We start from the raw sequence: 22,539 nt of genomic DNA on the forward strand, positions 1-22,539 counted from the left end.
GTTCCTCCTTTCTTGAAGACAATTTCGTCGGCTTTCTCCTGCATAAATAAACAAACTTTTTCTATCTTTTCTTTGACTCTCTTTTTCGCATGCGGTGTCAGATGCTCGGATTCGATGATATATAAAGTGAATATATGTCGCGCAGCCCCCGAGCGTCGGGTGCGGCAAAAGTAAATGATAATCAACTTTGTGCAAAATAAAAGAACACTTAGCTTTTTGGACACGACGAAGCTGATGCATGATGAAATCTTCGAGTGTAGATAAGAAATCTCGCCAAAGTAGAAACCATCAAATAGCAAAAGTAGATGCCGCGAAATTGTTGATGAAGAGATAGCCGAGCCCCCGAGCGTTGCTGAGGTGATGTCATGATTGTTGCTTAGACGTCGTATCACCGTTGTTACTCGGGGCGAAGTTGTTGTCGAGCCCCCGAGTGTTTAGCCATGATGTCGGAAGAAGTTTACGGAATTGCGGAGTCATATAAGGTGAAGCCATTTGAAGATGAATCCATTGACAATAATATAATATGAATCAGCCGAAAATTTACGCCATTGGAGATGAATTCGTTTGAAGATTGAACCATTGAAGATTACGCCATAAAAAATGAAGCACTGGAGATGAGTCCAAGATGAAGCATTTGAAATGAATCCACATTGAAGATTACGCCATTAACCATGAAGCATATATTGAAGATGAATCCGCCAATATCATAGAGGATGAATCCATTGAGCCGAAGAAAATAATTCCAGTAATAACCATAGAAGATGAATCCATTGACCCGAAGAATCCAGTAATAACCATAGAAGATGAATCCATTGACCCGAAGAATCTAGTAATAACCATAGAAGATGAATCCATTGACCCGAAGAATCCAGTAATAACCATAGAAGATGAATCCATTGACCCGAAGAATCCAGTAATAACCATAGAAGATGAATCCGTTAATATCATAGAGGATGAATTCATTGACCCGGAAACGCGTCGGGTAATATTGTATACGTGAACCAATAATAACCCAAAGAAAACCAATCCGGTAATCCAGAGAGAATAAATCCACTGAACCGAAGAAGATAAATCCACTAAGTCGAAGAAAAATAATTCCACTGGGCCGAAGAAAATAATTCCATTGAGCCGGAGAAAATAATTCCACTGAGCCGCAGAAGATATATCCAGAGCCGAAGAAAAGAAATTCGCCAAGTAACCGAGTATATTTGTGGTAACGAAATAATGGCGCAGCCCCAGATGTCGGGTGAATTTGCTATAATAATGCAATTGTATAGCCCCCGAGTATTCGGCTGTAATGAAAGTAAATAACAATTGACTCTTGGAAGAGGGATACTTAGCTTTTTTATCAACTGCGGCGGAGCCGATGTGAAAATAGGTCGTGCGGCGGACACAGTCGGTGTAGTCGCGTGGCGCCTGGCCAGAAGTAGTCGATGAAGATGCATGACGCAGTCGATTTGGAGGATCCGCGACAGGTGAGCCCCAGCATAACGAGTGCCCGACGGCTGGCGCGGCCATCCGAACAGAGTAGTCGAAGTTTTGTTTCAATCTGCAGTTATATTGTGGCGCAAAAACTGATGGGAACACGCCGGCGTAAATGCCGGCTTCTCTAAGCCCTCGAAGATTTCGGTTCTTTCCTTCGCTTGAAAACTTGTATGCAGGCTTGCTCTTGCTTTTAATCTTTTTCCCTGGAACTTGAGCCAATAACTGATCTGTGAACTAGGAAGGACGTGGTCCTCTTTTTTTATTGTTCCGTCCTCTCATATGGAACTAGTATTCGAACTCTTTATGTTTTTTTTTTCTTCTTTAGCTTCCACGATCATTGGCACATAGCTTGGATCTTGTTTGCCAGATGTATTTGCACGTGCATACTGCCGGACGCTGTTACTAGCCGATGACTTTGAGGAAACCTTTTCCTGTTGAGTACTTGTGTTGAATCTTCCACTTGATTGGAATAAAGCGCTGCCTAGGGAGAGCTGCCAAAAATATAGATCAAGTAGACTTCTTCCAGTAACCCAACGATGCAGCGGCCCCTTTTGATGAAGATAGAATTGAACGCGGCGCGTGAGCTGGCCAGACCAACCCGATTTCTCCTCTATGTATCCTTCCTCCAGCAGATGCCCTCCCGATACGATGATCACCGAACACGATTGTTAATGATGAACTAAAACGGATCTGTCGATTGTTGATGATGAAGGGTCCCGCCCGGATGACAAAATTCAGTCGTCGCGATCCCCACGGACGGCGCCAATTGACGAGGGAATACCTCGGCAATGCCTACGTATTGTAGACTAGGGTTTCGGGAGAGAGCGACGATGGAGATTCCGGGGACGAGATTAGGCACACGACGTACCCAGCTTCGGGTCCCCTCGGTGGAGGATCCCTACGTGCTGCTAGCAATCCACTATATGATCATATGTATGTTTACAGGGTGCCGCCGTAGCGGAGTTATGTTGTCTATATTCTGTCTATCTGTTGGCCTCTTTATTTCGGGTGCCCTAGCTAGCTTTATATATGCAACCAGCCTAGGGTTTTACAAGAGTCCTAGTCGACTACTTCTTCGGGTTGCCTTGTTGGGTCTTCTCCATATTGGGTCTTCTCCATATTGGGCCGAGCCAGGTATACTAATAATGGGTACCCGAAGGGTATGCCCATGTCAGTACTTTTATGATATTGTTGCAACTTGTTATGCTTAATGCTTGTCACTAGGGCCCGAGTGCCATGATTTCAGATCTGAACAAGTTATTGATTCATGTTGATATTCATTGTTTTATGATCTTACCTGCAAGTTGTATACACATATTGCTGTCCGGAACCCGAGGCCCCAAAGTGACAGAAATTGGGACAACCGGAGGCGAAGGCGGTGATGTGAGGATCACATGTGTTCACTGAGTGTTAATGCTTTGCTCCGGTACACTATTAAAAGGAGTACCTTAATTGCCAGTAGTTTCCCTAGAGGCCCGGCTGCCACCGGCTGGTAGGACAAAAGATGTTGTGCAAGTTTCTCATTGCGAGCACGTACGACTATATACGGAACACATGCCTATGGATTGTTTAGTACTTGGATACCGTTTTATTATTATTTGCAAATGCCCTGCCTTGATTGTTACATGATTTCTCTTATCCATGCAACGCCCGTTCATCCATCCCTGTGCCTACAGTATTTTAATCCTGCTGTTTACTAAAATCACTACTGTTGTCTTTGTTACACTGCTGCTGTTATTTCACTACTCCTACTGCTATAAATAAACTGTTGCTACTGATAAACTCTTGCGAGCAAGTCTGTTTCCGGGTGCAGCTGAATTGACAACTCCGCTGTTAAGGCTTACAAATATTCTTTGGCTCCCCTTGTGTCGAATCAATAAATTGGGTTTTACTTCCCTCGAAGACTGTTGCGATCCCCTATACTTGAGGGTCATCATCCGTCAGCTTCCCTAGTATATTCTCCTGATTTGCTTTTGGGAAGATCATGGCGTGAAGTCTCGACATGACCGCCTTGTTCTTCTTAAGAAGAGCTCGGACGAGGTCACCAGATTTGATTTCCAAGGAGAGAGCGTCGGCAGAAGAATCAACCGGGGACTTGCCTACAGAACTAGCATGGATATCGGCAGCTTCTGCATAAAATAAAAAGCGGAAGAACCCAATGAAGTTAAGTAAAAGGGATTCAAAGACAAAGCAGTAAACTTACCAAGCAGGGCCAAGGTGGATTTGTGCAGAAGATCCTCCCTTTCCTTCCTTCGGGCTTGGGCTTCGACCTTCAGCTTCTTCAGCTGATCAAACTCATTTTTCAAAGAATTTGCATTCTGACGGGCAGTAGCAGCCATTGTTACTGCTTGATCAAGCTTCAAATTTGTCGACAACACCTCCTCCTGAAGTCGAGCTTTATCGGCTTGGTGTGAAGATAACTGGGAGGCGAAGCCCTTCAAAATAGTTATGGCAGTTTGAATGCCCTATAAAGATAAGAAAAGACAAAGTCAAGCAGTATATATTACGATAACATCTTAAAAGCAAACACCTTCTAAGTCCACACTCGATTGCAAGCAGTTGAATGTAGACTCGGGGGCTGGAGGAGGGGAAAACCATTATCAAGAAAAGCAAAAGTTGAAATACTTACAGGTTCCTCGCGAGAAGAAGGGGAAATGGCAGCAGCCGAAGGAACTTCTTTTACCTTCGAGAGAGAAGAAACAGTCGAAGGTTGAGCTGCTGTAGCTGTTGGCGGAACAGAAGCCTCGGAGGCTGCGGGAGTTGGCCTGCTGGGGCTAGCCTTCGCTTTCTTCGAAGGAGGCTCTATAAAACCCTCATCGCTACAGGCATATGAATCGGTTCGCGAGGCACGCACCTGAACCCGAACACGGGGCGGAATGGCGGGGGCAAGTCGGAGATGCACCGCAGCGCGTAGGAGTCGCCGCCGAGAGGCCCCATCGCCGCCATGGTCGACGCCCTGCAGAATCGGAGGTGAGAAAACCCCGCGCGAGGCGTATCGTCGAACACTTGGCGCGCGGCGCCGATCGAGGCCGAACCGCCGTGGGATTTCGCGAACCGAATCGAGCGGCGCGAGCGAGGTAGGGGACGAGAGGAGGGGGGAGGGGGGACTTACTAGGTGGTGGAAGTCGAGTTCGAGGCGAGAGTCGACGGGAGCGAGGGTGGTGACGATGGCGGTGGCTGCTTCGCGAGCGGGAAGAGGGGAGGAGCCGGCCGGAGAGGAGAAGAGCGGGGATGTGGAGATGCTTCTGGTGTTTCGAGAATGCGAGGCGGAGACATTGCGATTCGGGGCATTTTATAATATACCACATTTTTCTTCACATCTCTATTATTTGACACATGACCACCACATGTCATTGTCACTGATATGTGGTGATCACGTGGCAAATAATAGAGAATCAAAGAAAAGTGTGGTATAAAATATCCCTTGCGATTCAAAGTTTCAAACCGTGCCGGATTCTGAGAAGGCTCCGTGTTCGCGAGATATCGTGGTGCTCACGAGGGCTATGCATGCTGCTTGGAGTTTTTTTTTTTGAGAACTCAGCAACTTTATTGATTAAACTAAATCAATACAAAGTTTGTCACGGATAAACTCCGGAGCAACACCACGGAAGAAACAACTACCAAACGTATCTGCTCTCCGAGCAAGAGTATGTGCTGAATTATTACAGGAACGACTAATATGACGAAATGTCGCAGACGACATAGCCGAGGCGATGGTCTTGATGTCCTTCACCACAACACCAAAACACATAGACTTGAGAAAAGAAAAAAAAAACAGACAAACTCGCACATGACCGGCCGGAGCAAAACAAAAGAGAAGTTTCACGCGCTCTTTTCTTCTTTTAGGGTGAGGATGCCTTGCCATACTCCTGACCAAGTATTTCCATGGCCAAGAATAGGACGAGCCACTTCGATACATACGGCAACTGCATCCCCTTCCTCGTGGCCCAAGCGAACACCGCCGACTATCCCCTCCAAACTCCTCCGTTCCAAACGAGAGCAAATCAGTCGCACGACCAGCGTCTCCATGGGCGGCAAGAGAGCACAAGCGGCCACGGTGTGGTTACTGGCGGTGGTTGTTGCGGCGATGATCAGCTCGGCCGCGGCGGCGGAGGAAACAGGGTGCTTCTGCGACTGCATGAAGAACCAGTGCATGACGCTGGTCTCGAACCCCAACAGGGTCACCTGCGCTAAAGCCTGCAACGATGGCTGCACGGAGGTCGGCAAGCCAGGCCAGCCTAACGACAAGGATTTCTGCGGCTTCTGAGCCCGCTCCGTCTGGGCTACTCTGGCCCGGCGGCCTTCTCATCGTGTAGACGTGTTTTATCCGCGAGCACATCACGAAATGATCAGCTTCATCAAAAACGAAAATCTACTTGTAAGGCACACTATGATGCTAGGATTGCAGTAATATGATGCCAGATATTAGTTTTCCAGTGTTTTTCTTTTCGAGGAGTTCACCAAATGTTAGTATTATGTCTTTCATGATTAGCCGCATGAATATTTTGCATACTACTAGTGGACGCAAAGAACATCTCTAACAGATACCCGATAGCTCTAAACCCTAAACTGGATAATCTTTTTGGGGTATCTAAATATCTCTTTTATAGAATGAAAAAATAGTTGCTGGAAACTAGAAATTGAACTAGGGAATTTTAAAAAAAATCAGTTCGTGCGGGATTGTCATCTTCCATTTTTGCAAAAGATTAATTCTAGATAGTTGTTTCCAACTTTCCATACAGAGAATTTAACCCCAGCTATATTAACCCAATCATCAGTGCGCGTAGGTGACGGCGGGGGCTTCACCGAAACAGCCTTAACTCCTCACCGAAGGAGGAAACATCCACGAAGTTCTAGAGGCGGGCATGCCGGTGCCAGTAGAGGCGTCGTGCCTCATGCACCTCGCAGGGGTGGAACTACCCGCGCTATCTGGTCGGCATTGTAGTGGACGACATGGTGGTGATGCATCTCCACCCGCACGGCTGTGCGCACCCACCGTGCGAGGACCTGACGCATCACCTACTCTTCAGCCTTGGGAAGGATGAAGTCGTCATCATCGTCGTCGTCCTCCTCCTCCTTGTCGGAGTCCTCGTTCTTCTCGTACAACTCCACCTCCTCCTCGTCCGATGATGATGGGTAGGCGATGAAACAACCGCGTGTGCGCAACTCGGTGGACTGGGAGTTGTCTGCCGCCATGTGGGAGCAATAGTGGGAGCGCGGAATCACACATAGTACGCTTCGTGGCAAGAGACGGCCTCCCATGCATGGTTGGTGAAAAATATTAACACTTGAAGGTGCACGGTCGGGCGGCGATCTAGAGCCACCCCTACGACCAATGTTGGACCAGTTCACTAGACACATTGTATATCTGATCGTGGGGATTCCAGATCTTGTGGGTGCAAGGTCCCCTAGGCTAACTCCAAGACCCTGGTTAAGCCGAAGAAGGAGTTGACGCCGGCAGAGCATGAAATTTTTTCGAGAACCCGCGGGAGAACTACACTTATTTGTATTAAGCTTAAAACACTACTAGAAGAAGGCCTAGCCGTAGAACTACTATCAGTGGCGCACCAAAAGGTGGTGCTCCACTGCTAGCAACGTTACCAGTGACACTAGGGTTGGGACAAAGAGCAATGTGACCCATACTTCCACCAAATTTGGGGAGTGGAGGTGGCGAACAGCGCGCCCGACCTCCCGTGTGGGCCAAGGCCCCGCATGACAGCGACCCAACGGCCTTCATCCTCAATCCATCAATGGAGGTAGGCTGACACCAAAGCTTCCCGCGCCACCTGACACCTGCGCTGGCCGTGTCTCCTAACGGCTTGGCTAGTGTAACATCCCTAGTTTTCAAAATTCAAAAAAACCTGCATGCATTCATGACATCTTGGCATTTGCATTCATACACAAAAATGTTAAGCACAAATGACTCAAACATGGCTACATACCCGAATGCAATGATATTATTTTTCTACCTTGATCTTTTGAGTCAAAACAATGTTTTATGAAGACAAAATAAAGCCCTATGTTTTACAAAATTTTAGAAACTGGTTTGACCCTATTTGGGTTCCTAAAACAAAAGTTATGAAGAAAACAGTAAAAAGAAAAAGGAAAATGAAAAGAACAAAAAAAAAAAGAGAAACGGTTCGGACTGACCGAACTGGGCCAGCCCGACCGCACCGGCCCGCTCGGCCTGCCGAAGCGGCCCACGCGCCGAACCGCCTCCTCTCTTTCCCCTCCTTTTTGTTTTCGGCCACAGACAGGTGGGGCCCGCCCGTCAGCGGGGCCCGCGCGTCAGCTCCCTCTTCCCCGTGTCCGACGCGGACACTGCCGCCGCCGCCCAACCCTAGATCGGCGCGAGTCGATCCTCGCCGTCCGAGAAATCCTCGACGTCCGTGCCCCCCCCTATAAATACCCCGCGCCCCCGCCGCCTTTTTTCCCCAAGCCGCCACCCCAAATCGCGCCGCCAATCTTCGGCGATTGCTCGCCGAAGTGCCGAGCACCGCCGCCGCCTCTAGCCGGCGCTCCCGGCCACCCCAGGCCGCAGAACACCACGCCGCCACCACCAAGCTCGCCGCCGCGTCGCGCCGCACCCCGTAGCCACCTCCGCCACCGCCAGAGACCGCCGCAGCCACCGCTCCCATCGGATACCGAGCCGCCCCGCCACCCCATCGACGCCGGCCAGGTGAGTCCGCCCTCCCCTTTTTCTTTTTTTTATTTCTTTTTCTTTTCGCCGTTAGATCTAGATCTAGTGGCCCAGGTTAGAAGCCTTACCGAACCAGTATCGGCCAATCGTGTCGTGCCGCATGGCGATCCAGTCAGCGCGCCGGTCAAATCTGGTCAAATCGCGTTTAAATTCGAATTTGAATCTCAGATTTGCGGTAGAACTTGTAAATTCGATATAAAATCATACACTAGGCCAAATTTTACAAATTTTATAGTTTCGGAAAGCTTACAATCTGTAGAACAGCTTTATGCAATAATATAGCATAGGTATTGTGATAGATTTCGTATTAAAATTCAGATAGGGAAATTGACTATTGTACACTATAAAAATTGTATAAAATAATCTACTGGCCCAAATTTTATGATTTTGTACTTTCCGGAATCCTCAGATCGTGTACTACAATATGGTATTAGAGTTGTACAACTTTGATACGTGCACAAACTTGCTTTAGTAAAATCTATTCAAATTAGTAATTCAATCATAATTCAAATTCTATAAATTATTTTCGAGTAATTCCAATTGCTCTTCTTTTGTATTACTGTAACCTATCCAGGGAAGTCAAGCTTATATTTTACCACACTTATTTCATGCAGTAGCTAATTAATGAGGTTGGGTGTGTTAAGTAGATACCCAATTAATGTTTTTCTAAATCAAATTAAATGTCCAGAAGACTTTATTAACATTGCACATATCAGAGAACACCTAATGCAACACTTACACACTACCTCTACTGTAGAATTAATTGGTGCATATCATGCATGCATACATGTCTATGATTGCTTATGTTGAATGTTTGTTTATTTTTGTTTGTTTACTTGATTAGATTGTGAAGGAGATCAAGGCTATTCTTGTGGTTGCTGTGATTGTACTGGTTGCTTTGATCAAGACAAGTGACGCTCAATTCCTACCTATTTTATTATGCATTAGTGTTTCTCAAACTAGTATGCATGGTAGGATTTTGATTTCGAAAATTATGCTATGCGTATCAAAATCCTAGTAGTGTGTAGCCACCCTTGAACCATTGCTAGGATTCTTAGTTTGCCTAGCAATAACAAAATGCCACTGCTGTTTTGATTACCTTGGATTGTGAGAATTGAGAATTAAAATTAACAACTATAATGAATCACCTGGGTGGATTGGTTGTGTGGTGGGCAGCTACTCAGGGCTTCGACCCTGGAGTAACCAGTGGCGGGTGGGCACCTGAGAGTACGCATTTGAATAGTGGTTGCCCTGGACTGCACCTCTGGTTTTCACCAGGGGATCGTGCGGGGGTTTACTACCTGTAATGGGTTTTAAGCCTGCGGGTTTCACTTGTGGTTAGCCACCTAGGATTAAAGAGATTAATATGCCGTCCATGTTTTAGATAGCTTCCAGTGCAACCTTATGGTATTATGGGCTCTACCGGGATTAAGTAAGTTGTGAGGCCCAACTTGTCAGCTAGACATGATGATGTGGCTTGCAACCAAAGGGGAACGGGTCTAGCTAGTATGGTTGAAACCTTCTTCTGAAAGATCTTGTCTCATTTCTTCTCTTGGGAAGGGTGGGTCGTAAGGTGAAAGTGCACAACCTCTCGTGAGTTAAACCTAAGATCTTAGCCGTGTCCCCGGTTACGGACAATTTGAGCTTTCTAGGCAGGGAATGTACGGAAGAGTCTCATGACCTTTTCTGAATGAGTTAAAAGTTTGACTAGCAACTGTCGGATGTCCGGATGGCACCCGCCGGGTATGGAGGCGGGTATGCCACCTCCATACCCGCCCGGCCACCTCTCCCCGCCACCACCACCCGCCTCCATACCCGCTGGCGGGTCAAGATCTCCACCATACCCGCCCCGTGACGGGTACCCGCGACCCGGTGGAGACCCGTGATGGTGCACAGCAGTATAGAACAATCCAACAAAAAAAAATTGGCAGCAAATTTGAGGTTCATATAGAAGCGGCAGCAAATAATTCCATACAAGTTTTGTCCATTCAAAAGCTACAGAATATGCAAGATACAAAACAGATCGAGGCGCTACTACATAAATTAATTCTGTTCACAGTACATACAAAGCAGATCTAGCAGTAGGCACCAAATTCATCACAGTACATATCAATTCCGTTCTCAAAATTTATACACATCGCAGATTGCTTAAAAAATAAAAAATGACTTGATAGTTGACATCACAGATCCTTGCACCGCCCTGGATGTTGGCTGCGACGGGCCACGCCGACGAGGAAGCCCAACTTCGCCCCGCTCCCCGGCGGCGGCATCTCCAGATGCGCGGGCGTCCGCTCCAACCGGCGGCGGCGATGCTGCTTGGTCGCTCCCCTCCTCGACCTCGACCGGCAAAGCCTCCATGGCAGCGGCGGCGTCCGTGGGGGAGCAGGGTGGAGGTGCGGGTGGCGGCGGCCGGGAAGGAGCAGGGTGGAAATGCGGGCGGCGGCGTGAGAGGATGATGGGGGTCGGGACTGTGTCATTTGCGCGTTGCGGCTCTACGCGAGGGGTGGGATGGGAAATGGGATTGGGTTTGGGCCTTTGGGGTGACCGGTGGGGTGCCTTAGGGTTTCTTTACTCAATGACAGGTGGGGTCTACATGTCTGAGACGGGTCCACGGGTTAAAGGGTATGGGTTTCATACCTCCATACCCGCCTCCGCTAGACCCGTTGGGTCAGATAATTTACCATTAAGAGACCCATGGGTTTTTTTTTCTCACCATACCCTCCTCCATTTAATGCGGGTACCCGTCGGGTTAACGGGTGGCGGGTACCCATTGCCATCCGGAGTCGGATGGTACCTGGGAGATGTAACCATGGTACTGTTTATGACAATATTACAGGTTTCACAAAAGTTTTGTTTTCAAATAAAATGTAGGATAAAATTGGCTTTATGCAAATCTGCCTAAATTCCACTTGCCAAATATCATGTAGATAGTCATGCCCAAAACTGTCACTATATAAGTGTCATTTGCCAGTACATCATTGTACTGACCTCCATTCGTGGGGCTGCATATTCAAACGTGCAGGTTCGTCTGAGGAGGATTACTAGGTAGGATCTCGAGTCTACATTCCAACATGTCTGCCTGTGGCGCATGAAGATGATGGAGGCTCATTGAAGTTTATTTCCGTCGTGTTTGCTTTGAACATTTATTGTTGATCTAGTCAATGTGACTATGCAATTTGTAAGGTTTTACTTTACCCTTTGGATCAACGATGTAGTAATTTGATAGTATTGCAATGATTACTATATTTTGTAATGTGTGTGCTATCAGTGATCCCGGGAATAGCACTATACACAGGTATCTTGCCTTTATTAAAAGGTAGGGTGCTACAGCTAGCCTCCAGCCTTCATCCATGCTGACGGCGACATCCAATGCCTTGTACTTTTTTTAAAATGTGAGCAGCTGCCATTTTGTTCCACACTCTCATCTTCTTCCACCCCCGCCACCACAGGCATCCCAACAATCATGGCCAGCGACATAGGATCGAGGGGAGGGAGTATAGGACAGTCCCCGGGCCTGGGGCATGGCCGATGTCGAGGTCACCAAGAAGCACGTGGGTGGAGAGCCATAGTCAACCATCACCTTCCCCATCACCATCATCGTCCCCCCACGCCATCATCGGCGCCTGACTTTGTCACCATCGACCTCTTCGAGTTCGAGTTTGGTGTCACCATCCACTTGGTCTGCCAAACCCGGACCACAATCTGAATTTTATCCACAAAATGACCTAAATAAATATAATCGGACCATTTGGATTCGTTGTTTTCGGGCCTTTCGGCCAGCGCCAATGGAGATGATGTAAGAGCGAGGCCATGTCCAGCACGATGAAAAGCTAGGTGGTGTAGGTGCTCGGAATAAACAATAGCGTGCACGTACGTCCATGCATCCAGGCCGTGCTTGTCTGCTGTTCTCCGTCCTAGGCGCATGCAGACGCGACGCGAGTAGGTCCGGCCGGGCGGACTCGTGTTTTCCGGCGTTGAAGTTGAAGTTGAAGGTTGAAACCGTCACGGGACAGGAGGAGCTCGATCCGCACGCTCCTACAAGAGCATCGCCTAATCAAAAATCAGGGCTCGGCTAAACAATTGCGTCGGCGTGCGAACAGACCACACCACCTCCCTCGGTAGTATCTTCCCCATCTTTTCTCCCCGACCGTGCACCGCGTCACGGCCTCACGGGTCAGAAATTTTGACAGATCAGACCACCTGCCCCAGTGAAATGCCAGAAAAGACCACCTTTGAGTGCAAATGTCAAAACTACTGTGGCGGCACGTTGGCCAAGCGACACGTCGCACATGCCGCCGTAGCCGGTGGCGGCAGGGCTTGCCGCCGTGAGTGGTGGCGGCACGTTGGGCAGCTTCGTCCGCGACGCCGAGTGGTGGGCCTCAGCCACCGGGCCGTGGCGGCACGCTGACGTGGCAACATGCCTCCACGCGGCGTGGCGACGGCCGACGTGGCATGTCAGGCCACGTCATCGTGCCGCCACAGCCGGTGGCGGCATGTTGCCACGTCAGCGTGCCGCCACAGCCGGTGGCGGCAGGGCCCACCACTCGGCGTTCGTCCAACGTGCCGCCGCCACTCACGGCGGCAAGTCCTGCCGCCACCGGCTACGGCGGCATGTGCGACGTGTCGCTTGGCCAGCGTGCCGCCATGGTAGTTTTGACATTTGCACTCAGAGGTGGTCCTTTCTGGCATTTCACTGGGGCAGGTGGTCTGATCTGTCAAAATTTCCACGGGTCACCACCGCCCGTCTTAAGAATTCTCACCACCCTGCAGGCTGAGCCTGCAGCTGCAGGGCAATCAGACTAACTAATTGGTCGAATTCCGTCGTAGCATAGCAGCCAGCTGCCGCAGACGTATGTGGCTAGTCCTAGTCGCAATGCCCATAGCATGATCACTTGTGTGATCTCCTCCCGTTTATCTGGAGCATTTTTGTTTGGAGCATGATGGGCGGCATTGCGACGCCCACGAGGAGGAGATAGGTGGAGTAGCATCGTGCTCCGTGGTAGGCTAGTAGCTCGTCTGTTGGAGGTGCTGCGTCGGACGCCAACGTTTCTTCTTCTTCGTCGCCTACTGGGCGTCGTCTCGTACTCTCGTGGTCTGGCTAGGCTGGTGGCGTTCCACTTCCACATCCGGCTAGGGTTCGACATAAATGCCGGGAGATCTCTTCCGCTATGGAGAAGATCAGGTACGCGAGATTTCTTCCCTCGGAATTTATTCGCCGATCTCATCAGACTATCAGAGCACTGTCGCATCTACCAACTCGCTCGATCGTTAAATGCTTCGGTGGGTGGGGGTGCGGTGGCACTGCAAGTCTCTGCCTGTCCTGAGCCGCTCCTTAATTCCCCGCTTTATTTTCTTCCTCCAGACTTGAAACGCGTTTCACTCCGTTACCGTACACTCTTGGTGCTAGCAATTGATAAAAGAAAGCAATATCTCTCTTCGTTTTAGGAATGAGCATCGTATCCGCATCAAAAGATTTGGGATTCTCGATCTGCTTCATCTAAATGTGAGGTGGTCGAGCTAAAAGCATCACTAGCCGGTTCCCCTAAATAGCTCCGGCCCTAGCCGTCTTTGCTCAACGGTTGTCCCCAGCAACTTCCCCAAACCGGCTGATCGGCGAGCACTTATCGACTTCATTTTGCAATTTCAACCACATAGCATATCGTACACATAAATATTTTAGCACATAAATAAATAGTCTAGCCCTAGCTCTGCAAGTCTTTGCCTGTCCTCATCCGCTCCTTAATTTCCCGCTTTATTTCTTCCGTCAGAATTGAACGTTTTTCCCTGCGTTTGCAGTACCGAAGAATTCTTGATTTTTTTTGATGAAGAATTATAATAATATTATGAAGATATCAATTTTTTGAACATACGACAAAATACCTATTTTAAATTAATTAGTACAATCAATTACATCTAGCTTTTGCAACAATACAATAAGCTAATAGTAATACTGATGCACATGGCCAAAAATAAAAAAAAGAAGCTAAAAATGAAGAAAAGAAGTCTCTCTACAATCTTTACAAACACGAAGTCCAACTTTTTCAAAAATGATGATTTCAAGAAGAAAACAATTCACAAACACCATCGTCGTCTGATTATAGATTATAGATTTTCAATCTAGTGACAATCAGCTATTTATGAGCACATGATTAGGTCTCACAATAATGTCTTCAACAAAAAAGAGATGAAGCCAATATTATTTCATTCGACGGCAGGAGTTCCTTTGGCTAGTCATAATGTGACTTGCATCGTATTCGTACCTGCACTCTGTAGCGAAAGGTTTGAGTGTGAGATTCTCGGTCTGGTCCATGAGATAGTATAGCGGAGCTGACAAGGCGAAGCAGGCCCTAGCTTAACAGCAGTACTGCCTAAGTAGGTAGTTAGTCCCTATGTGTTGCGTTGCGTTGCTGTAAGCCGCGACTGATTCGTTCAGCTCAGCAGCATCAGTTCCTTGTCGTCGATGTAGACGGTGTGGCCCATCCAATCCTTGCCTCCCCAAGAAGCGGACAGGAATCCCGGAGCGGCAACTACAGAGTCACTGCAGATTTGGACAGCGATAACCACCGTTTAGCCTTATTTCCGGGATTAATCCGTGATGACAGCAACAACAAAACGGTGTGCGGTGGGCGGGGGGTCCTCACAAGAACGGGCAGATGGATGTCGTGTTTGCTTTGGTTCTCCAGGATTACTGCGACACGGCGCTGAATTGCTGATCTATCTATCCATGGCCCTGCAGCATTGCTTGCTCCACAGTAAAGTGGGGAGGAGGATGAAGAGGGCGACCGCGTCCACATGCGTTTGTCCGTAGTTTCCATCGCATGGCTTCAATCAACCAAGCTCACCCCCGTCTACTGCTCCAGACTGTGGATTGCTTCACGCCACGCATCTCCATCCATGGATTCCCGTAGTAGATAGATAGATGTGACATTGAAAGTGAGTACTCTTGTCTCTCGACCTCGCCCCGTTTCCCTCCGGTTTCCTTGCTGCCTGTAGCACTCGGCGGCATTGCTGTAGTTGTTTCTTGGCTCTTGGTTGTTGGTACTTGGTAGTAGAGGGGAGAGAGTGATTGGGAGTGGAGTGGCAGTGATGGGTCTGCAGCTCCTCCGGGAACACGTGGCCTTCCCATCTCGGTAATAACCCCGTCCCTCCGGCGAGAGGCGTAGCGGGGCTCCACCATCTTTTCACCGTGGCATGTGCCTTTCGCTTTTCCTGGTCGGCTAGCCATCGAGCTGGTCCTCCTCTCTATCCATCCATCCCCTTCCATCATTCCCTCCCGTTTGAGCTCACCCAGCTACTTGCTCCTTCTTGCACTGTTCTTTTCTCTTGTTTCTTTTGAGGTATCTTTTTTTTTTCTTCCGTTCTTGTATTTCTGGGCAAACAGATTTGCTTGGATTTTCGTAACGGCAGTGTGTCTAAGATTAGCCGCGTGCTTCTCTGTTTTTGCAGCAGGAGATTACTAAGCTGAGCGTGCTGTTATGTGTGGAGGAGGTTGGCTGGCTGATTGATTGATTTCTCAGAGCAATGGATCTCGAGTTCGGGAGATCCCCGCAGGTTCGTGCCTTCTATCCCCTAAACCGCTGCGCAATCTATGGAGCAGAGCAAACCTGCAGAGTGTGCTCTTCTTCTTTATCAGATTAAGTAAAGCAAGGTTTGTGGTTCTTGCAGCAGCGGGACTCATGGAAGACCACCATGCTCCTGGCGTACCAGAGCCTCGGCGTGGTCTACGGGGACCTCAGCATCTCCCCGCTCTACGTCTTCAAGAGCACCTTCGCCGAGGACATCCAGCACTCGGACACCAACGAGGAGATCTTCGGCGTCCTCTCATTCGTCTTCTGGACGCTCACGCTCATCCCGCTCATCAAGTACGTCTCCATTGTGCTCCGGGCAGACGACAATGGCGAGGGTACGTACCACGAATCGACTCTGCCCAGCAAGTTCTCCCACTGTTTAATCTTCAGCCATTAGTACCTTGTAAAACTCTACATTTTTTGCAATTTCTCTTTCGCAGGAGGCACTTTCGCCCTGTACTCTCTGATCTGCCGCCACGCCAATGTGAGCCTGCTGCCCAACCGGCAGATTGCCGACGAGGAGCTCTCCACCTACAAGCTGGAGCGCAACCCTGAGACAGCCGACAAGACCCGCGTCAAGGTGTGGCTCGAGAAGCACAAGAACCTGCACACCGCGCTCCTCGTCATGGTCTTGATCGGCACCTGCATGGTCATTGGGGACGGCGTCCTCACGCCGGCTATATCTGGTACACCAGACCTTCTTTCCGATAAACTGCTTGGCTGTTTTTAATTCCTCACCCTGCTTGCTTGGCTGTTTTTAATTCATCAATAATGGCTGGTTCCTAACTAAGGATTCTGTCTTCCATCTATGTTGACAGTGTTTTCGGCAGTTTCAGGGCTTGAGTTCTCCTTGTCCAAACAACACCATGAATGTGAGTTTCTTTTCGGGAAATTTCCTCTCAAATTCATTCTGATAGAGTTGCCAAAGAACATACTACTCAAAAAGAATTGTATCCCATTTTTATCTATTAATTATTATTTCCCCTAACTGAATCTACTTGGCATTTTAAAATCGACAAGGAGGGCAAATGTTTACCCTCTGCATTGGGAAGTATGGGTGTAACGTAGGAGAGCAGCATTGTCCATCTTGCATTCTGGATCTTAGTATGGGTGTAACATATAGGTGTGTAACGTATGATAGCAAACTGATTTATCATATATCCCAGTTATGTTCGACAGCAATATGGATAAATGGGTAAATCAGACTTCTTTTTCTTGCTAGAGGCCTAAAGCATAATTTAATTTCTATGCTGGTACCAATGCCAACTTGAAATTTGTCACCTCCAAAATAGTATTTTTTCCTTGGGAATATGCATAAGCCATGTGCATAACTTCGTTCAAAAGAATATAACGATTAAAAAACTTCCTTCGGCTGATATTTCCTCATCCCCCGAGTCCCGATTTAAACCTATTTGGTGGCTCTGATGATTGATCGCTTTTACATGCAGATGCCGTCATACCCATAACCTGCGTCATATTGGCATTTCTGTTCGCGCTCCAGCATTTTGGTACACATCGGGTTGGATTTATCTTCGCCCCGATAGTACTAGCCTGGCTACTCTGCATGAGTGCTCTTGGTCTTTACAATATCATTTATTGGAATCCTCATGTCTACCAAGCTCTGAATCCCTATTACATGTTCAAGTTCTTAAAGAAGACTAGAAAATATGGCTGGATGTCACTTGGTGGAATTTTGCTCTGTATGACAGGTATGCTGCAGTATGCCTAAAAATATCTGTGTCATGGATATTGACAGGATTCAGAAGTCCGTTTCTTCCATTCATATTGAGTGTAGAATAAGCAGAAATTAACTACCTAGCTTGCCTGATGGCGCAGGATCTGAAGCGATGTTTGCGGATCTTGGACACTTCTCGTACAGTGCAATCCAGGTAATTTGTTGATCCTGGATGCGAATTCCTACATAATATTCTGTGTAATATTTGTTCATTTTTAATTTTTAATGTGCTGATCATTTGGTTTTATCACAGCTTGCATTCACTGCTTTAGTTTACCCGGCATTGATTCTGGCATACATGGGTCAGGCTGCTTACTTATCAAAACATCATGACTTCTACTCAAACTCCCAGGTTGGATTTTACATCGCAGTTCCAGGTATGTACTGTTCGCTGCAGCTCATCTAATCTTGCAGTAGAAACTAGCATGTACAAGACCTCAGACATTTTGGATTACTTAGGTTTAAATTTAGTTTTTGCTATGTCTATATGCATCGACCGATGTAGAGGCCATGACAAAAAAAAGTTGTTTTGCTAATATACCATACTGAATTCGCATCCACCACCTTCGTATGATGATTAGTACTCCTAGTTTTTTTTGTCTGAATATACCTTTCTTCTTATAATCTAACTTGTACTATCTAATTGAATCCACACTCCACCCTGTCTAACTCAGTGAAGATGTATACCACAAACATATCATTTTTTGTCTGATGAGTGATAGCTCTTCTAATAATTCTTACGTCATAGATATCAAATTACCATTTGAATCCATGTGAAGTTATAGTTTTCTGTTTACTGCAAACTTCAGATAAGGTGAGATGGCCTGTTCTTGTACTGGCAATTCTGGCTTCGGTGGTTGGAAGCCAAGCAATCATCAGCGGAACATTCTCAATTATCAATCAGAGCCAGTCTCTAAGTTGCTTCCCTCGGGTAAAAGTTGTACACACATCTGAGAAAATTCATGGCCAGATATATATCCCTGAGATCAATTGGCTGCTCATGATCCTCTGCATTGCTGTGACTGTTGGATTTCGAGACACAAAGCACATGGGAAATGCATCCGGTAAGATAACCTTCTCACATAGAGTGTTTAATTTTTACCACGTTTTGCCAATACAATCTGATTGGAGTTCCTTTATTCATGTATGTGGCTACTAGTATTTTCAGAGTCTTCGATAGCCTTGCAACTTTCTGAACCTTGTGCTGTTTGTGCAGGACTAGCAGTGATCACAGTGATGCTGGTTACCACATTCCTCACATCCCTTGTCATCATGGTGTGCTGGCACAAGCCACCGCTTGTGGCCCTGGCTTTCCTTGTCTTCTTTGGCTCCGTTGAGGCGCTCTACTTCTCAGCATCGCTCATCAAGTTTCTCGAGGGCGCATGGCTCCCGATCCTTCTGGCCCTCATCCTCATGGCAGTCATGCTAGTCTGGCACATCACGACCATCAAGAAATATGAGTTCGACCTGCAGAACAAGGTGACCCTAGAATGGCTTCTCGCCCTTGGTGACAAGCTTGGCATGGTCCGGGTACCAGGCATTGGTCTTGTGTACACTGATCTCACGTCAGGTGTCCCGGCCAACTTCTCTCGCTTTGTCACCAACCTCCCGGCGTTCCATAACGTCTTGGTCCTCGTATGTGTCAAGTCGGTGCCAGTGCCGTATGTGTTTCCCAAGGAGCGGTACCTCGTCGGTCGAGTTGGTCCCCCAGGCCACCGGTCTTACCGGTGCATTGTGAGGTATGGCTACCGTGATGTTCACCAGGATGTCGACTCCTTCGAGACCGAGCTGATTGATAGCCTGGCAAGGTTCATAAAGCTCGACGCCTCCTACCGGTGCAGCGAGGCCAGCGAGCAGCAGCTGGAGGAGTGGGAGCCGGGGCTGTCCGTGATCGGAAGCAATCCGCTCCGAGACCAAGCGAGCTACGACTTGCAAGACAGTGTCCAGCACTCGGCTGCGTCCGTGGAGATGATGGCCCCTGCTGACAGCCCCCATGGAACGGGATTGGAACTCGCGGCGCATGCCAACTCGGCGAAGCAGGTGAGGTTCTTCATAGATAGCCTGGTGGCGAGCCCTGATGCGGACAAGCACGTGACGGAAGAGCTGGAAGCGCTGTCGGCGGCGAGGGAGGCGGGCACGGCGTTCATCCTGGGGCACTCGCACGTGCAGTGCAAGCCCGGGTCGTCGGTGGTGAAGAAGCTGACGGTGGTCGGGTACAATTTCCTGCGGCGCAACTGTCGTGGCCCAGACGTGGTGCTGCGGGTGCCGCCGGCATCGCTCCTGGAGGTCGGCATGGTGTATGTGCTATGAAACGAGGCGTTTCTTCTAAGTTTTTGCCTGTGTTTTTGAATCCTGATACAGTGAGTGCTTTATACACACGTTCCTGTATCATAAATCTGCTGACCTGCTGTGTAGGTAACTTGTCAGTGATGTTGTAACGCCCCCTAGATTATTTTGCATCCGGCTGTATAGTTTAAGACCTCAGATTCTTGCTTGTGCTGCCCAAATGCCCATGTACATTACGTGATCTGTCAGTTAGGCGCAAAATTTCTTACCACATGTTCATTGTCATCTCAACCTCAACATGACAATTGAGTGCACGTGTTAACAGGTTTAACCAGTTTCTACAAGCCTCTTTGATTCACATGATTAGGAAAACACATGAATGGAAAACAAAGAATTCTTTCCGAGAAGTTGGGTTGATGATTTTTTTTTCTTAATCTGAAATATGGTGTAATGCAACGATTTGGGGCTTTTGTTTGGTTGCTGCCTCTTCCTCGATGTTGAAGCCGTGGGACAAATTCAAAAAAAAAAAAAAGGAAGAAGGATCTCCAGGTCTATCCCTCTATACCAGACCCAAACCGTTCACACTCCACATATACTTAGCCGTGGGACAAATGCAAAAAAAAATTATTTTTTTACTTTCCAGGTCATCATAAACTATGCATCTTGCTAACCTCTTTTCTGCATATTAGCCTTTGTTGCAATAGTATTGTGCCAGATCAACCACAACAAAATTTTAATTTTTGGTGGTTTTCTTGCCTTCCATAAATATTTGAAGTTTTTATTTCTCAGATTTTCTTTCAATTTTTTGTATACACACTCAACTGAAAAAACTCCAAATTTATTTGACTTCCAATTTGGTCTGTCTTTACCCTCATCAAGAGGACAAGGTAAAATACAATCCATCATTTTCCTTTGTTGATCATGTCACCCGGATCCAATCATCTCCTAAAAGTAAACACCCAATTTTCTTCTCGCAGCCTCAGATTTTTATCTCATTACAAATATCATATAACTCAATAAAAATACTCTTCATGAGATTTGTTGTGGACCAAGCACCATCCCAAAAACTTATTTGCTCACGTGATCCTATCTGCATGCATCTATTGTTCATATATAACTGTTTAATTTTAAGCAATTATTCTAGCAGGGAGAATCAAATTACCTATGATCCGCAAGCAATAGGCATGTAATGGATAACCAACCTGAGGTTGGGTGGTTATATCTTCATCTCATCAGGGTTAAACCCTAGGTTTGACTCTGTGTGTCTCATAAATGCGGAATATTCATTCACTGGGAGCCGATGTGGTAGGTGTGCATGTGTGCGTTCATAGGGGTGAGTGTATGCGCGTGTTTGTGAGAGCGCGTTTGTATAGTGTTTCTAAAAAAATGCTTGTAATGAACATATTTTCCAGAATTAAACTTTGTCATAGACCCCCTCCATTTTCTAACTTCCACCACCATTTGCACAATAAGCTTGTGTTCTTTTTTTTTTCAAGATTTTTAATACCCAAACGCCCATTCTCTTTAGGTCTACAAATGGAAGTCCACTTAACCACATGATTCTTGTGAAATGCCCCCTTGGCAGAAAAATGAAAAATCTCCTTTGAATCTTGAGTATTTGTTCGTTGAAAGTGACAGGATCACAGGAAACCTAAGTCGGAATTGGACTCTTGGGTGCAACTAGAACATGTGATGCTAATCTCGTTGTCTTAATTGTCAAAATGTTGCTGCATTGAGCACACAAACATACTACCTTCATCCAAAGTTTAAGGCTTATATTATTTTTAGAAAGCCAAACTATGTTAAGTTTGACTTAGTTTTTACAAAAAAATCATTAACATGTAAAATACACAATCAATATTATTAGATAGATAGTGAAAGATATTTTCGTATGGTATCTACAAAATATTATATTTGTTGATAGATTCTTCTAAAAGTTTGGTCAAACTTTATTTGGTTTGACTTTTCAAAAAAATATAAGAGCATCTCCACCGGCGCGCCCCATATAGTCGCCGGCAGGGTCGCCGGCACTGCTGTATGAGGGGCGCCGGCAGTGCATCCTCTATTTTGGGGACGTTGTTCCCACACCGGCGCCTCCCAAACGGTGCCCCCCAAAAAAAAATTTACAATATTTTGAAACAACATATCAATCACATTTTATTCATACTATATTCAATAATTCATACAATCACACAAATAGTACTTAAATTATTCATGCAATCAAACAAATAGTGCTTAAATTATTCATACAATAAATCAAACAAATAGTAGTTAAATTATTCATATAACCAAACAAATCATACAATAACACAAATATAAATAAAATCATGCATTGTTGGCGGTTCCCCTCCTCGCCCATAAATGCGCAGCTAGATTCGCCTTAAGTTGTACATGGACACGTGCATATGAAGAAAAGCAGCAAATTTTTGGGGTACTAGATGGTACCCCGCGCGTTGCTGCGGAAAATTCATATAAAACAATCAGAAGAGATGTGCATAATAATGTTAAAGGAAATGTTAATTCATAAAAGCATTATTACTTCATAGTATTTGCTATATATGTTAATAGGTAAAAAACTTAAAGTAATGGGAACTACCAAATGGTCCATATATACCATTATTTGCATTTCGATCCAACAAAAAAATGCTCTATATATTTGATCTCATCAGCTGACAAAGCTAGTACATACCATTGATTCCATAAGAGTAAGCAATCTGCGATGATCCCTTTTATGTTCTGTAATAAAGATTAAAAGCTCGAATCTA

The 22,539-nt window shown here is 46.8% G+C and overlaps 2 protein-coding genes across 3 annotated transcripts; both read left to right on the top strand.

Moving 5' to 3' along the window:
* Positions 1–5,512: 5,512 nt before the first annotated feature.
* Positions 5,513–5,752, top strand: LOC124704158. The gene has a single exon (XM_047236394.1). It carries the CDS (start codon positions 5,513–5,515, stop codon positions 5,750–5,752), a length of 240 nt encoding a protein of 79 aa, XP_047092350.1.
* A 9,724-nt stretch (positions 5,753–15,476) lies between these two features.
* LOC124702406 (putative potassium transporter 8) lies at positions 15,477–19,972 on the top strand. Of its 2 annotated transcripts, XM_047234548.1 has the most exons (10): positions 15,477–15,522; positions 15,632–15,736; positions 15,854–16,088; positions 16,194–16,439; positions 16,572–16,625; positions 17,202–17,462; positions 17,590–17,642; positions 17,742–17,865; positions 18,298–18,552; positions 18,705–19,972. In XM_047234548.1, the coding sequence occupies exons 2-10, from the start codon at positions 15,707–15,709 to the stop codon at positions 19,796–19,798; spliced, it is 2,352 nt and encodes a 783-aa protein (XP_047090504.1). In that variant the 5' UTR covers positions 15,477–15,522; positions 15,632–15,706; the 3' UTR covers positions 19,799–19,972. The 2 variants fall into 2 exon arrangements, with proteins under 2 accessions (XP_047090504.1, XP_047090503.1); XM_047234547.1 differs by lacking the exon at positions 15,477–15,522 and having other exon boundaries at positions 15,570–15,736.
* The last annotated feature ends 2,567 nt before the right edge of the window (positions 19,973–22,539 follow it).

This window comes from Lolium rigidum, chromosome 3, assembly GCF_022539505.1.
Source record: "Lolium rigidum isolate FL_2022 chromosome 3, APGP_CSIRO_Lrig_0.1, whole genome shotgun sequence".
Lineage (NCBI taxonomy): Eukaryota > Viridiplantae > Streptophyta > Magnoliopsida > Poales > Poaceae > Lolium > Lolium rigidum.